Below are 15,579 nucleotides of genomic sequence, written 5' to 3' on the forward strand. Positions count from 1 at the left end.
ATGGAGGATGGTGGTCACTGGGGATGGATGTTCTGGCTTCCTGGACAGGCACGGTCTGGCCATGATAGGGCATGCTTCGCCAGAGCTGTTGATTAACTGACGGGGCTGGCCTGTTGCCAGCTGAATTGGTCCCAAGCTTGGGAGCACGCACCCAGGCTGGCAGCCCTGGCCCTGCCTGGTCCCCATCTGTCCTACTCTGGGGTCAGAACATGGGGCTGAGTTGGCATTGGGCTCCAAGAGCAGGACAGAGCAGTTTCAGTGGGGGTAGGAGCCGTGGGCAGTTTCAGTGGGGGTAGGAGCCGTGGCTTGCCTCTTGTGACCTTGAGGCTGGCAAGGGCATAGTGGATGGAGAGAGGTTTGCTTAGCTCTTGGCTGCGACTTTGAACATCTGACTGTTGATGTTGTTCCAGCAGAGTTAAGTGTTTTCACTGCTCCTAAGGATGCCAAGTTTTCTGTGCCCTGGAGAAGCAACCAGTGGCTGGGCCAGTTCCGGGCATAGTTCTCCCTGGCAGCTCATCCTCAACACTCATTGGCACTGGGGCTGATGGATGTTTTGGATGTGTGTCTCTCCTGAAGCCTGCATCCTTTAAGCACCCTGGCACTTGCTACTTCTTGCCCTTTTGAGGGCTTGGCACACATTTCCTGAGGTGGTTGTTAGGAGCCCGGCATGTGTCTAGCATTCTCCGTTGTCAAGAGTAGGGGGAAATTGAGGCAAGGGAGAAGCAGAGTTGCTCCTGAGGCCCGGGGTGCAGGGCCCTGAATAAGCATGGCTCACTCCCTCGGATGCTCGTGGAGCCAGGCGGTTGCCAGTGCAGAAACCCTCAATTCCTTCTCTGGCTCGGTCCCATCATAGAAGCTCATCATCTTACACGGACTCTGCAAGGAACTCCTGGGACACACTCCTGTTTGCTCCTTGCCATGAGGGAGGCAGTGCAGGTTGTCAGAGAGCTTCCTGTTTACCCGTGGGGAAGCTGAGGCAGAGGGAGACTAGCTGACTTGTCTGACGGCCACTGGCTGGTAGATGATAGAGCTGGCCCTCTCTGCTGCCCCCACTTTGTTTCCTCTGCTGGAGGGTAGGAGGAAATGTGTTAATCCTGCAATGACGGAAGGGCTCTGAGATCAGGAAATGATTATGGTAGTTGTGGGGCAGGACACCGGGCCCGGACCACTCTTACTTTCTCTTCTGCCCCTCACCTGGCCACTGGCTCACTCATCGGCAGTGGGGTTCCAGTGCTTCCTGGGGTCCTCTCTGCCTGGACTGCTGGGCGGCAGGACCCACGTGATGGTTTTACCTTCCTGCCCCTTTGCCTGGACCTGCTGCAGATGTGTGACCCTCAGTGGGCTGTAGAGTAGTGCAGTAACTGGATTTTCTCCGTTCCTATCCTCCCAAGCAGGGGGGATTCCTCTCCCCTGCTGAAAGGTGGGGTTCAGAGGGGAAGTGCTTCATATAGCTCAACTTCAGCTTCCGCCCCCTGCCCCAGCGAGCCCTGTCTGAGCCCCAGTGCATGGTGGGGTGATGGCTTTCTCCCCCTCTGCTGCCCGCCCCTCCAGTTGGGCTTGTGGGGGTTCCCGGGAGTGCCTCCTTCGGGTGGCTCCGTGCAGCTCTCTAGAAAGATGCTTTTTGTTCACTTCCATAAAAGGCTCAGCATGCTTTGTATTCACACACAGCTACCATTATCCACGCTAGAAAAGGAGATCTGTGGAGCCAGATAATTCAGACATCATTTCTGCTCGGCTTTGGGATGTATCTTACGGTTTTTGGTGGGGGAGGCAGCAGACCTGCTCTCCTTCCCAGTGTCTGCATGGGGGGCCCTTCAAGTGAGCTCCCAGGTGTGATGAGGAGAGGTGATGCATGGGCCACAGCCCCTCTGCAGCAGTGTTGGAATCCTGGCCGGGAGCCTCTGCCCCCAAGCTCCTGCCCTCCCACAGTAGTTTCCCATGCTTTGCCCAGATGCCTGGACCCATGGAGAACTTCCTTTCTCGTGCTCACTCCACCCTACCCCAAGGCATGGTGTGTGTTTTTGCAGCTGACCCTCCAGGTACCGCGAGGGCCGTCTCTTCTGTCGCTGCTGGGGAAATGGATTGTGAAATGTGACTTGGGTCCACTTGACAGTGGTCCGTCTGAGTCTAGTGTCACATATAAACCTCATTTAACCACCAGGTTGTACTGAGCCCCTGCCAAGATGAGGATGTGATGCACAAGTAAAGGAAGGGTCTGGTCCCTGCTCTTGTCAGCTCCCAGCTTGGGCTCCAAGTCAGAGGAGTGTGGAATTGGCAAACTTGTTCCCTACGTTAGTTACAGAATTGTAATCGTTTGGTTATAGAACTTTCACAGTTTGTCCCAGAAAAGTAATGAGTCAGAGATTCTACCGAGAGTTGAGCATCTGGCCGAGAGATTCTTGGAAGAGCGGGGCGTGAGGTGTGGCGTAAAGGAGGGGTGAGTTGGGGGCTCGGTGTCTGTGAGGAGGGCTCCGGAGGCTGGCGGAGATCAGGGATTCTGAAAAGCATTCTCACCGAACTATAGAGCTCAGGGTCAGTGTTGTTACTGGTGCCCCGGACCTCCCCTCTGGGACGGGTCTCCATCCTTCCTTACCCCTGAGGGAAGATGGCAAGAGGTGGTCCTGGGGTGCTCGGACACAGATGTTTACCGTTTTATTTTTTTACAGAGGCTGCAGCTGAAAGTCATCTCAGGTTATTATCCACTGTGGCCCAGGCCGTGAAAGGACAAGGCACCATCTGCTGGGTAGACTGTGGGTATGTCCTGGGGACATGGGGCATGGTGGCTGGAGGGCAGGGCCTCCTTCGGGGCTTTGGAGGGTGGGGTAGGGAAGCGTCCCTGAGGAATGCTCTGGGAGAGAGGGTGTGCTGGAGAGGTGGCAGTAGGCGAGCCTCTCTCACCTTACTGCAGGGTCCCCTGTGGCCTGGAGAGGGGGCAGTTCGGGCTTCCCGCCTGTTCTGTCCGGTCCCACCACTCTTCCTACCTTTTTCTGTAGCGTTTTTACTTTTTACTCTGTTGTCACGTGTCACGTGATTTTTTTCTTCCCAGTAGGTGGGAGAGGGGGCCTTGATGCTCAGAGGCAAGGTTATTTTCAGGGTCACCCAGTGGGCTTGCTTGGGGGAGGGGTCTGCAGCAAGAACCATGGGCTTTACCCCCAGCCCAGGTCATTCATAGAGCTCTCCACCGCCCACAGCGTGAAGGTGGTGGAACCAGCTGGTCCGACGGCCTGCTGCCTTGCCTTCTGAGGTGGCTCCGTTAGATCAGGCCTAGACAGGTGGCTTTGTCCTTCCAGCGCTCTCTTCTGACCCGTGTCTCCCTGCCCGCCCCTGCCTGTCCCGGTGCCAGGGCTGCCCGTTCCTCCTCCTCCTTCTCCTCCTTCCCGACCTCCCCCTGCCCAGAGACGTCCTTGCCCGTGTTAAGGTGACAGGACCGAACACAGCCCACAGGCAGGTGTCTGTAGGAAGGGGGGCTACTTCTTAGGGTGGGGAAGCGGTTGCTTGATGGAATTCTCGGATTCTTCTAACTGTGGGAGTTTGAATCCAGGGTGTGCTCAGCTTCCCTTTCCTTTCAGTCATTAGGAATAATTTCTACACCTGTCTGTGCACGTGTGTGTGCATGCACATATGCACACACCTTCATCATATAATTAACTCCCAATTTGGTATAGATTGGCCCAAGTACAGAACAGGCACAGAGAGTGAATGAACGTAGGAAGAAAGGTAACGAAGAGCAGGTTTGTCCTTTGTCTGTTTGAGCACCTACTGTATGCAAGGCTCTGTGTTGCACTTGGTGGATACCAGCATTTACATCCGCTTCCGACTGAGGACAGGAAGTGTTTCCAGAGTCACTGTGTCCAGCCACTTCTCACCTGGACTTCGGGTCTGTCAGGGGTATGGGCTTGGGAAGAGGAGGGGAAAGGAGAATATTGCATCGTTGTTAGTACGGGGAAGAGGTGGGGCTCTGCTGGGAAAAGAGGCAGTTCTTTTCCTGGACGGCCCGCCAAGGGCTTTGTAACCTTTCCTGTAGCTGTTCTTGCCCGAGCCACAGCCTGGCTGCTAGCCTGTGGGTTAGCTAAGCTTCTCGGGCTCAGCTCCAGTGCAGTCTTCTTCCCTTCCAGTCGGAATTCTAGATGGCCGTTTTGTGAATAAACTTCTGGGACACCCTGATTTATAAGTTTATGGCCTCAAGTTTGTCCTGCCCATGATTGGAGAGAAGTGATGGGAGATTTATATTTTGACAAAGCCCTGGATGAGACTAGCAGAAGTCGTAGGTGAGTGGTGTTTGCTGGAGGGGTGTGTGTGCACGTGCACGCTCCTGTCTCTGGCCTCACATCTCCTGATTTATCTGACATGTGGTGAGATCTTGGCTACCAGTTAATTCTAGTTCATAGTTGGTCCAAAAGTGTTGTCTCCTAGGTGTGTCTCAGTCTCCCGCGTTTTCCCAGGAGTGCACCATGTGACTGGCAGAACGACAGAGCCTCTTTGAGGGGACAGGGCACTTTGGAATCTCCATATCTGGAGATGACACTGGTCGGCCAAGCTGGTAGAGCCTATCACAGGGAGTTCATAGACTTGCAGGTGGCAGAAGTGGGAAGGAGAGCTTTGATGTAGTAGCTGCCTTCTCCTGCAACATTCCTAAGCACTTACTGTATGCCTTGAGGTACACAGACGGAGAATAGCGTCCTCAGGAGCTCAGCGTGCAAGGCGGAAGCAGACACTGAACCCGGTAATTACAGTCCATGTGAGAAATGCAATCGATGGAAGCTGTGGGTGCGAGGGGTACCCCTTTAATCTGCCTGGAAAGGTTGAGAAAAGCTTCATGGTGAAAGTCGAGTTACAATTTGGGGGAAAGACCTTTAAGTACCAGGTCTTTAAAGTGCCCTGGGTTTCCCTGCAGGCAGCTCCCCGTGGTGTGGGCCCCGAGCACTGCCTGGGGTCCTCTGCTGCTGGGTGTGGAGCCGGCAGTCCTGCTCTGCTCCCTGCAGAGGCAGGACTAAAGAGGGGGAGGCCAGGGTTAGAACATTAGAATCCAGGGCTTTTTCGGAGACATGACGTCTGGAGTCAATAAAAGTGCCAATGGGAGAAATAATCCTGTGACTTTTGATGTGCTATGATGAAAATCTAGGGGGGCTCCTTAGAGCCCAAAGAGGTAACCTTAAGACAAAAGGACAGACCGTTCCACATAGTCGCCACTCAGTTCATCCCTCTAAGAGAGGAAGTATAAACTGAAATGTTACGTGGCTTTTAAAATAGTTTAGATAAGTAGATGGATTATGGAGCTCTAATGGGTTGTGTTGGAAGCAGGAGTATCTGGGTCCAAGTTTGAAGTCAGAGGCAGGGTGCAGGGAGATCTTCCCAGCGCAGCCCAAGGGACAGAACTTGGGGCTCTAGTCCACGCGGGCCACTGGGGGTGGCAGTTCTCATGGACAAGCATTACACAGGGAACTCCCCAAGGGCGTGAGCTGGTTCTGCCCTGCTGGTCCTAGACTTCTGAAAGTGCCCTGTAAATCACTGGAGGAACCCACCACGTTAACCCTAGGGCCCGGTATGACAGCTCTCATTGTGTCCTAAATGTGATCAGTCTGTGTTTATGAATCTGAATGAGATGCTTCCAGGGATGGGCAGAAGCGCTCTTGGGAACACTTTCTCTTGCTGTCTGCAGTGGAGTGAGCAGGTGGAACAGAGCCAACGTCTACTCACTTTTTATCCTTGCAGCTATTAAATAGCAGGTAGTCAGCCAGAGTGTGTCTCCTCTCGCACGGGCCCTCCTGAGGTTCCCCGTCTCTCATCCTTTCCAGCTGTGCTTCCTGCCTTGCCAGCAGAGGGTTGGAGGCTAGAATGAGGATGCCAGGGCTTGGGGGGGGGGGGCGACAGGAAGGCCTCGAGTGAAGAGCCCACGCTGCTTTTCTCCCTTGAAGGGCAGGTGAAGGGAACAGGGGGCATTCTAGGGCAAGAGAAGACAGTGCTGTGGTGCGAAGTGTCCACTTTGAAGGTATGCGGGATAAAGGCAGAGGCCTGGGTTGAAGGGTCAGCTCTGCTACTTAGGAGCCCTGTGACATCGGACAGGTCTGTTTCCTCAGACAGGTCTGTTTCCTCATCTGTAAATGGGACAATAGTACATATTCTGCTGCCTTTCCAGGTCTGTGGTGAGGAGCCAGCAAATGGAAGTTCTTTCTAGAATATAATTTAAATGTGAGATCCCATTTTTACTGTTACTTTTCAACTGAGCAGGATTGTTCAGGCCATTGCCAGAAGAAGCCGAGGGGGAGAAATGGTGCGTGCATTCTTCAACGGTACTTTCTTGGGGGTGGGTGTTGAGAGGATGCCCCTGAAGAAAGTTCTGAGCATGAGAGTCAGCCCCAGTGCACAGGCTGTTTTGCTCTGACCCTTAAGAAGTTTGGGGGTACAGTGGGACTTGTAGGACTATAGGTCATGGGGCCAGGCTTTGAGTCTAGACGGACAGCTAATAGCTGCCTTACCTTTGGCAAGTCACTGCCCCTCTCTGGGCTGCAGCGTAATCTTGTGTGAACCATGGAGTTCAGTCTTCCAGTTTGTTCTCATCCCTGAATAGCCTGGTTCAGAAAATCCTGGAAGCTGCCAGGTTTGGGGTGTGTGTGTGTATGCATGTGAGTAGGTGGCAGTCTTTTTTTGGGGGGGGTCTTTCTCTGTGTCTCCCCCCGTTCTGGGTGTCTGCTCCTTAGGTCTCTCCTGTCCTTCCCTCAGAGCTGCTGGCCTCTCTTCTGCTTTGTTCCCTCCTCCTTACTAGTTTCTGTCGCCTCTCCCCCATCACTGGGTCCCTGCCTCCCCAAGTTTTTTAGTTTTTCTCCTCCTCTCTTCTCTCTCTGGCTGCTGCTCTTCCCCCCTTTTCTCGATTTTCTGGCTCTTCCCTCCCTACCCTTGCACGTGTGGCTGCAGGCACACGCACCCCTCTGTGTCGGTTTTCTCCCAGGTCCCAGGCCCTGTAGCTCGTAGCTGTGAGGTGTCTGTAGGGTGTCTGGCGTCTGTCCAGGGATTTGTCAGCTCTCCCTTTCCCCTCACTCCACCTCCTGGCTCAAACCTCAGCAGCCACGCTCGGGTTGGCTGGTGGTGGTTGTCCGGCTGTGAAGGGGGTTGTGTGTGAGGCAGTTGGTATGCCCCTCGTGCCCCCCAGCCTGGCATCGGGCTCAGCCCTGGCGCGGAGTGCTGCTGTCGGGGCAGCTGAGCTGGAGCCAGCATGCGGGAGCCGTGCCTGGTATGCTAATTCCTGAGGCTGATTCTCACTGGGCCGACACTGCATATCGGGAGCTCACGGCTTGCTTTTCCTGAGGGTGTAAGGTCATTACCTAGCCACGGTTTCCTTCTTTCCTGCTCTCTTTCTCCCATCTGCTTTGCTTTCCCCGGGGCAGTGCTGCCTTCCCTGATCCAAGACGTGGGGCCTTCCAGGGCAGGCATCACGTATTTTGAAGTCTTAAATGTTTTCTTCTAAAAATTCTTTGAGTTTAGCATTTGCTTCTTCATATGTAAGCATGTTTAACATTACTTACCAGGGGATAAAGCAGACTCCCAGGAGAAGTGCCGTGTTTATGTTGAGGCTTCAGATGCCTCCCGGCACATTGCCCCATGCTCAAGGGGGGGGGCCATGACCCTGCTGGGGAGCACAGCCTAAGAATCTCCAGGCTGGGGGGGGCGGGCAGGAGGGGGAGGAGAGGGCACGGCCCCCTCTCTTATTCCTATCCCTTTTATTAACTACGTTGTGTACATTTTCCTTCATCCTGTGCCTTCTGGAGATAGGTGCCCTACAGAACAGCCAAACCCGGGAGGATCCCTGTTGTCCCAAGTCCCTCATCAGAGGGTGCTCCTTGGCCCACCAAGGCTGGTCCAGGTTTAAGACCCCGCTGTTCCAGGCTGTTCTCTGTCTCCCGCCTCATGCCCTCCCCCTGTTCTTTCAGGTTGTCCTGGGTACGTGGCACCTAGCAGTCACTCTGTCAGCGTTTTCTTGCTCACTCGCTCCTCGTCCTCTCCCATCTTCTTCATGTCTCAGGAGTGAGGCCCTTCCTACATTTTCTGACCTGCCCACCCTCAGGGGCCACAGGTCCATCTGCTCAGAATCCCACCATGTTGGGTTGGACCTAGCAGATGGGAGAAAGAGATTTATTGCTGCTTTGATGGGGCAACAGAACCTGGAAAGGCCAGGTCAGCCAGGGGCACGCCGTGGCCAGGACAGTGTGCTCCGCGTCCTGCCCGGCTGCAGGAAGCTGCCCCCAGCTTGTGTGGCTCTAAGGATGCCAACTTGCTGAGCGAGGACCAAGTTGGGGGGCTGGAGGGAGATGCCTGAGGCTCTGCTCTCTCTGAGTCTCCCATCTTCTTTCCTGGGGTCTGGCTCCTGATTCACCTGTCAGGATATAGGCAGCGTGCTTTATGTTTTAGGAGTACTGGGCTCTGTAGAGGAATTGAAAGCTCCATTCACCTCGTGTGGACAGCTCCTGCATTTTGCAGCTCGGGAAACCACGGCACCCACCTGAAGTGACAGGCTGGCTGATTGCAGAGCTGGGTCTAGAAGCCGTCGGTCCCTCCAGCTGGCAGCTGGACCTTCCTCCAGGGAGGGTGTGATTCCATAGGCTGTGATTTGAGAAAGGCACAGCTCCCCTCCCTGAGCCTCCAGCACCTTGGTTTTTCTCTTCCTTCCTGCTCTCGCCCCCCACCTTTCATCCCTGGGTCTGATTCCCTGGAGCGGGGGTGGCCAGCCTCTTGGACGACTGTGACCACACATGAAGATCTAGTAAACACGGCGGCACGCGCGGTAGCAGTCACCATGCTGCTTGCCGGCCAGCCCACAACACCTAGAAATACACGTGTGTGTGTCTTTGTCTCTCTCGCCTGGGGGTGGCGAGGGGCGTGTGTACAGGCCTCTGGAATCTTTCCCCCACATTCTCTGTAGAGGAGGGCCGAGGGGGGGTGGGGCAGGACAGGATGTAGCAGGTCTGGGTGAGTCAACAGCCGAGGGAGGCAGGGCTCCAGCCTCCCGAGCACACAGACCGGCTGGACAGTCCGCTCTTGCAGGACAGTCAGGGAAGTGGCAGGTGAGGGCCTTTGCACGGCAGTCCACTCTCTGATCCATGGTGGTTTTCTCCCTCTCTCTGCATCCCAACAAAGCCTCTCATTTCCCTGATTGCTGCCTTTGTCTTCCTGCCTTTTTCCGCCAGAGCCTCACTCATTGGATGGGGAAGGGAGGCAGAGAGGGAGGTAGCCAATAAATCAATTAATTGTGCTTAATCTATCAACCCAGATCCTTTTAAGGTCCCGAGCTTGGGTAATTTCTCTTCCCTTCTTGAACTCGTTAAGACTTTTATTGTCTGTACTGAATGATTAGCACGTGCATGTGCATGCACACACACACACATACACACACACGTTCTCTGAGAAACGGGAGGAAGGGGAGCCAGTCGGAGAAAGTACTATTAGGAATTGTCACCTGGCAGGACTCCTGGAGCTCAGGAGACAGAGCCCCGAGAGCTAGAAGTGTAGAGCCTTACCCCAGGAGTGACAGGACACCATCATTCACTCCCTCACTCGCTCAGGCTATGTAGAGTACCTGGTACATGCCAGTTGCAGAGTCAGCTGTGAGCCAAACAAAGGCCTTCCTGGAGCAGACATTTCCGACGGGGGTGACAGTGGACACGGTCGGATGTGGAGCTGCACCGCCATGGACAGAAAGACTGCGGGGAAGGGTGTGCAGGACTGCGGAAGGTGCGTGGCTGAGGCTCTGGGGTCTGGGCCAGAGGTGCTCAGATAGGCTGGGACGCCGCCTCCCCACACACCCCTCTGAGCATACATGCACTGGCATTCGTGCACAGCTGTGTGTGAGTGTAGGGAGCAGGGGCGAGGTGGCAATCCTCGCAGAGTTTCAGAACCCGAGGAGGGAAGTGGGTTGCACCGAGTCTGCACCAAGGAATCCTGTGGCAGAGACAGCTGTGACTGGCTTAACTAGAGCGGGGGCCGCAGGCTGGGCCAGACCTGCAGCTGGGGGTCCATGCTGAGGAGTAGGCAGGGGCAACCTCTGTGCCCTCTGGGCTCCACTTAGCCCAGTCAGCTGTGTTAGAGCATTAGCCCCTATGCCTGTCCTGAGCTCACCAGGGACCTACGGCTGCAGCAGCAAGACTTTTCCTTGGAGCAGGTTCTGCCAGATCAAGGCAGGGACTGGGGTTGGAGTGATTCTGAGCCCTGTCCCACCTCTCTGCTTTGTGGAAGTCACAGGAAGCAGCTGCCAGCCAGGTTCGATGGAAGAGAGCCAGCATGGGGTGGCGCTTCTCCCCTCCTTTGGCTGCCTGGTGAAGTCTGAGCGGCGCCCGCAGGTGTGGCAGTGGAAGCAGGCAGGTTCGGTGGTGTGGGATGGGGCTGAGGGAGGCCTGAGCTGCTCAAGATCGCTTCCTGCTCCGGCTGCTGTTTCTTGTTGCAGTTGAGTGAACAGCAGGTGGTCACCCAGGAACAGTTGAGCCCGGCAGAACAAAGCTGGACAGGGCAAGTGCCAAGTGAATGCTTGTAAACACCCCGAGTGGAGCCCTCTCTCCTGGGGGATGAGCTCAGGTAGGGAAAGGGCACCTTAGATGCAGTCGTTTACAAACAAACCTACCACCCGTAGGCCTGGCTTCACCACGGAGCCCCTGCGGGAAGGGCAGGCCCAAGCTGTTAAAGCTCTTGTCAGTGGAGGTGTGTACGGCATCCCCACAGGGCTTTAGCGGACCGGTTTCCAACTCCAGGGATCCCGTGGGCGGCCCTTCTCGGGGGCTTCCTGCTGTATCCTCTCTGTCCTTCTGCATCTCCTCACCGTCCCTGCTGATCCCTTCTCTCTGGATTCCCTGTCTCGAGGTGTCCTTGCCACGTTGCCATGGGATTAGCCTTTCCTTTTGGAATTCATCATGCATTTTGTTTGAGTCCTGCTATTTGCCAGGCCCGGGGCTGGAAGCTGCGGTGGCTGCAGTGATGGCTGCTCCAGGTAGGACTAGATAGGGAGGGAAGAGCCGGGGCCTGGGTTGGGGTGGGGGCAGGAGGGTGGCCCCCTCTCTGACCCACACACATCTCTCCAGTCAGACAGGCTTCTTGCATTGCAAAGTGCGTAGTTACACTTGAAATGAGGTGCCACAATGTTGCTTGTCCAGTGATGAGTGTTGCTTTTAGAATTGAGCTGACTGGTTTAATTTGTACTGGGGCTGGTGCACAGCTGTGTGGAGCCGATGGCTGTAGAAGATGGTGAGGTGTGTGCATAAGTGGAGGATGAAAGGACTTCCCTCAAGTGGCTGTCATTCCTAGCAGAGTTTCTCGTGTGGTGTAGTCAGAGGGGACCAGTGGGGACTGGTGGCCCACGTACCCTCACTGAGCCTAGGCGGATGTGGGGCAGGGGCCCTGCGTGGGTGGGGTAGCCGGCCGCCTCTGGCTGGCCATTGGTCAGACTTGGCTGACTATGGTGAGGTTACGGGGAAAGCCGTGAGACAGATGAGGTCGCTGAGCGGCTGGTGGAGGCCACAGGGGAAGCCAAACCTTGGAGAGGTTGGGGAGAGGAGGAAGAGCCCGAACAGGGCAGTGGCCTACATCTGGATCACCTGGAAGGCTCCTTAAAACACAGTTGCTCAAGTCCCCACAGAGTTTTGATTCAGTGGGTTTGGGATGAGGCTGAGAATTTTGCATTTCCAACAGGTTCCTGGGTGGTGCTGATGCTGCTGGTCCAGGGACCCCATTTTGAGATCCATTGATCTAACAGGAAGGAAACCAAGTTAGATGAAATCAGGCACGAGCACTTTGTGAGCCATCAATGGCACCAGGCTGACATTTCTTATTAGGAGAACTGCAAGCGTGTACATATTGCAGATGCTGCACTTCACGGAAGCTTTCTCCTTTCTCCCTGTGGCTTCTGTCAATACCTGGTCCAATTTCATAACTTCGTCAGCATTGTAGAACGTCTTCCTCTTATCCGGGTCAGATGGTATCTAGCAGGTGGCACATGGCACACATTTGAGCTTTAAAAATGAAAACTGGCTTCGGCCCGAGGCAGAGAGTCTGAAGTAGTGATCTGGGAAGGGCCAGGTTAATCCCTATTTTTTTAAACTTCCCCAGATGATTCTGATGAGTGGCCAAGATGGGGAGCCACAGATGTATGCTGTAGTTTGTTTTCCTTCTTAGAATGGGCTGTCCACCCACGGTGCTTCTGGGCACATGCTTTGTCCAGAGCTGTCTGAGCTGCCCCCCACGTGTGGTGATATACCCTCCTCGTCTGCTTGTTTTTGTCTTTCTCGCTCAGCCCAACTCCTGTTGGCTACTCTCCTTCCTTCAGTTCTCTGAATGTGCGTCTGCAGTCAGGGCCTTACCTGCTATTGAGGATTCCCAGGTACCAGGCTTTTCGTAGGCCACCAGCAGATTCTACTCTGTCAACACCTTTGTGAGGACCTCCGGTAACAAATGGTTCCTGACATTTGTGTCTTTCAGTGATGCCGAGAGTAGAAAATTGTGCAAGAAGATGAAAGTTGACCTGAGCCCAAAGGACAAAAAGGTTGAATTATTCCATTACCAGTAAGTACATGTGGGCATTTCCAATTTCCAAGTAAGTGCTGAAAGCTTTCATTGGTATTCTCAGGGAATGGTGGTTTTTAGTTAGGTGAATTTTATTTCAGAATGATTTTTTTTTCTGTGTTTACAGTTCTTTTTTTTAATCTTGAACCATGTTCAATAGCTGAATGTTATTAAGATGCTGCAGGAAACCAAAGGTATGTATCTTCACAACCATTCTTAAGTTAACACCTTTTTCTCCTCATTTGACAGGGATGGTGCATTTCATACTGAATATAACCGAGCTGTGACATTTAAGGTAAATTTACCTCCCTCATTCTCAGCAGAGGTAGCATCTGAACAGATGCCAAAAGCCTGGCAGGTTCTCTCTGAGAAAAGGAAGGGCAGATTGCACAGATAGCTCTTCCAAATGACCTGAGGGATTCTTATCTCTAGAGCACATGTCAGCAGAATACCTGGAGAAGTTTGTAACTGTTAACACAATGGGGATGACCAGCCTCATAGATAAGTGTGTGAATCTATCAGCTGTCATCCAGGGAGGCACGTGAGGGTATGCCTCTCCCCTCCAGAGGCCTGGGTCTCTAGTGTCCCTGCTAGCTCTCCAAAGGCTGGGGGGCGGGGGGGGACTTGCTGTGCCCAGGTGAGCACCGGGGGGCAGGACACAGGCAGGTAGGCACATGTCGGCAGATGCAGCTCATTTCGGATGACATGCCGATGTCACCGAGTTCCTCCCTGCTACAGATGCAATTTAGAAGTAGATGGAGAAAAGCATCAGTGAAAATAGATGTGGAGGCCCTGTGACCCGCAGGTGCTGTTATCACAAAGCAGCTGCCCCCGCCCCGAGTCCTTCTGTTGCCCTTGGATTCTCTTCCTCCAGTGTACCCATTCTCTCCGTCATCCAGTCTCCTCCTGTGTCTGGTCCAGGCGGCATTCCCCTGCCCCAGCTGGGGCCATGTATTTCTTCTCTTCCCAAGATAGATGGAACTTACTTTTTCAGACTCTTCCTGCTTAGCTGACTGGCTTGGACCCCGCGCTCCTCTCTCTCTCTCTGTCTCTCTCTGTCTCCTTCCATTCTTTCCTGTCTATCCATCTGTCTGTGCAGCCATAGGGCCCCTCTCCTCTGCTGTTCTTCTCAGCACCCCGGTCATTTCCTGTTTATCTACCAACACTCGTTCTTTTTGAAGTCGCTACAGCTTTTACCTTATACAGACCCGGCCTGATTACTCATCTTAACACCCATTTAGACACTTAGAGAAAGTTCTACCAACTAGGGTTGCTTAAGCCTCTTATTCTGTGTTAAGACGTCAGCTGAAGCCCTGGGAGAGAACATGTGCTCCCCGGGAAGAGGTGTGGCTGGGCGGGGGCGGGGAGGGGAAGTGCTGTGCAGGGATGGAAGGGGGGCTGGGGGCTTTTTGTTTTAGTTTTGGAGGCTGTGTTCAGTTTACATTTAGTGGCTCCCTCTGAGTCGTCCTGGGATCATGGAGCAGGAAATTGCAGCCGCTCAGAAAGAACTGTAGTAGCTGGGAAGAAGCAAGGAGCCGGAGTAGTAGGAGCTTGCCTAGGTAGGGGAGGCTGAGTCCTGGCCTTTGTCCACCCCCTTACTGGGACCAGGTGTGCGGCATCTGCTCACTCTTCATCCTTCCTGTGATTTGCAGCTGGAGAAGAGGGCTAAGTGTTGGACAGGGTCAGAGTCTTTAGTGGAGAGAGAACATCCTTAGTCCCAGGGTCCCCAAAACCCCCAGGGCCATCAGGGACTGGGGTAGAGTCCCTGGAGTTCTCCAGAGCAAGAGTGGCGTAGTGTCTCCCACGACTGCCTGATGGCTTCTGCTCTTCATTCAGCCAGAGCGGCCAAGACCAAAGCCCTCCTTGGTCACAGGTTGGTTTTCCTCCCAGGGATCCTCTTGGGCCTCGATCTCCAGAGAGACAGAGGAGTTCCTGGCAGGGTTGGGTGCATGGTTGCAGGCTCATGCTCTGGCTGTCATTGCTGTCATGCTGGGTGGGTCGGCAGGGACCTGGTCACAGGCACTGCACTGTGGCCCCTACAGAAGCCAGAGGCCGGACAAGTGAGGGGAAAGAGGGGACCTTCCTGTATAAGTGGCCTTTTGCGGGTCAGCAGTCTGTCCAGCAGAATCCTTACCATGTGTAAGTGGTGAGGACCGGAGGTGCGTGGAAGCCAAAACTCAGATGAGCCTCTGATGGCCTTCTCCCAAGGCCGTGTAGCTGTGAGGGTGGTTTCCCAGTCACCAAGATGTCCTGAGAACCAAGGTGTGAGTTGTGGGGCCATTTCCCCGGGATTCAGAGCTCCCAGAGCAGGAGGGCTGAGGGAGTGAGGCCTTCCAGGTGCTGCTCCCTGCAGACTTTTCCACCTAAGACCTTGTCGGGCAGCCTGACTTGGAGAGAACCTATGGATGGGATTATGTACCTTTAGTTAAACAAGAATGATCACCTGAAAAGCAAGAATGATTATTTCAGTTAGTACATCAGCAGAGGTGACTCCTTTCCTTTTGGCATCCACGTGTCTTTTCTCCCTGATGCTGAGGTGGGGCTGGGGCTGGGGCTGGCGGTGGGGGAACCGGAGTTCCAACAGTGCTCATCCTTTAACTCAGCTTCCTGCTGATGTGCAGACAGGAGCCCCCTGAGAGCAGTAGTTCCTAACCTATTTCGGGTTCCTAATCCCACTGAGAATCTACTGAAAGGCGTAGGTCTTCTCCCTAGAAACAGTATGTTTGCGTAAAGTAAATGTAAAATGTGGCCATGTGAGTAAATGTAAATGCTTAGTAAAGTAATGTATAAAGTAAGTGCTTTCATGGGGGTCTGAGATCTTACAGGCTCCTGAAGGCTGCCGTGCACCCTGCATTGAGAACCGCTGCCCCAGGTGTTTCTGAAACAGGTGGGCACTTAGAAGCATCTTTTTCACATGGCCCAGGCTGGGCAGGTGCCTCTGCAGCTGTGGGTGAGCATGGGTTTCAGGAGGCCCTGCCACTTCCATTTCAGCTTATATTGTTGCAGCGAATCTTTGACAAGGACAGAGGAGAGGCGGGTCTG

The 15,579-nt window shown here is 54.2% G+C and overlaps 1 protein-coding gene across 1 annotated transcript in view; it reads left to right on the forward strand.

Annotated features, from left to right (window-relative positions):
- PDIA5 (protein disulfide isomerase family A member 5) overlaps positions 1–15,579 on the forward strand; it is a 90,337-nt gene that overhangs the window by 21,422 nt on the left and 53,336 nt on the right. Inside the window, exons 3-5 of the mRNA XM_028091322.2 lie at positions 2,667–2,754; positions 12,454–12,537; positions 12,787–12,832. Coding sequence (XP_027947123.1) covers positions 2,667–2,754; positions 12,454–12,537; positions 12,787–12,832 — 218 coding nt within the window. The remainder of the gene's footprint in view (positions 1–2,666; positions 2,755–12,453; positions 12,538–12,786; positions 12,833–15,579) is intronic.

Source organism: Eumetopias jubatus, unplaced genomic scaffold (assembly GCF_037043125.1).
Source record: "Eumetopias jubatus isolate StellerSeaLion01/CBP00866 unplaced genomic scaffold, mEumJub1_p1.0 scaffold_1, whole genome shotgun sequence".
In the NCBI taxonomy this organism is placed as follows: domain Eukaryota; kingdom Metazoa; phylum Chordata; class Mammalia; order Carnivora; family Otariidae; genus Eumetopias; species Eumetopias jubatus.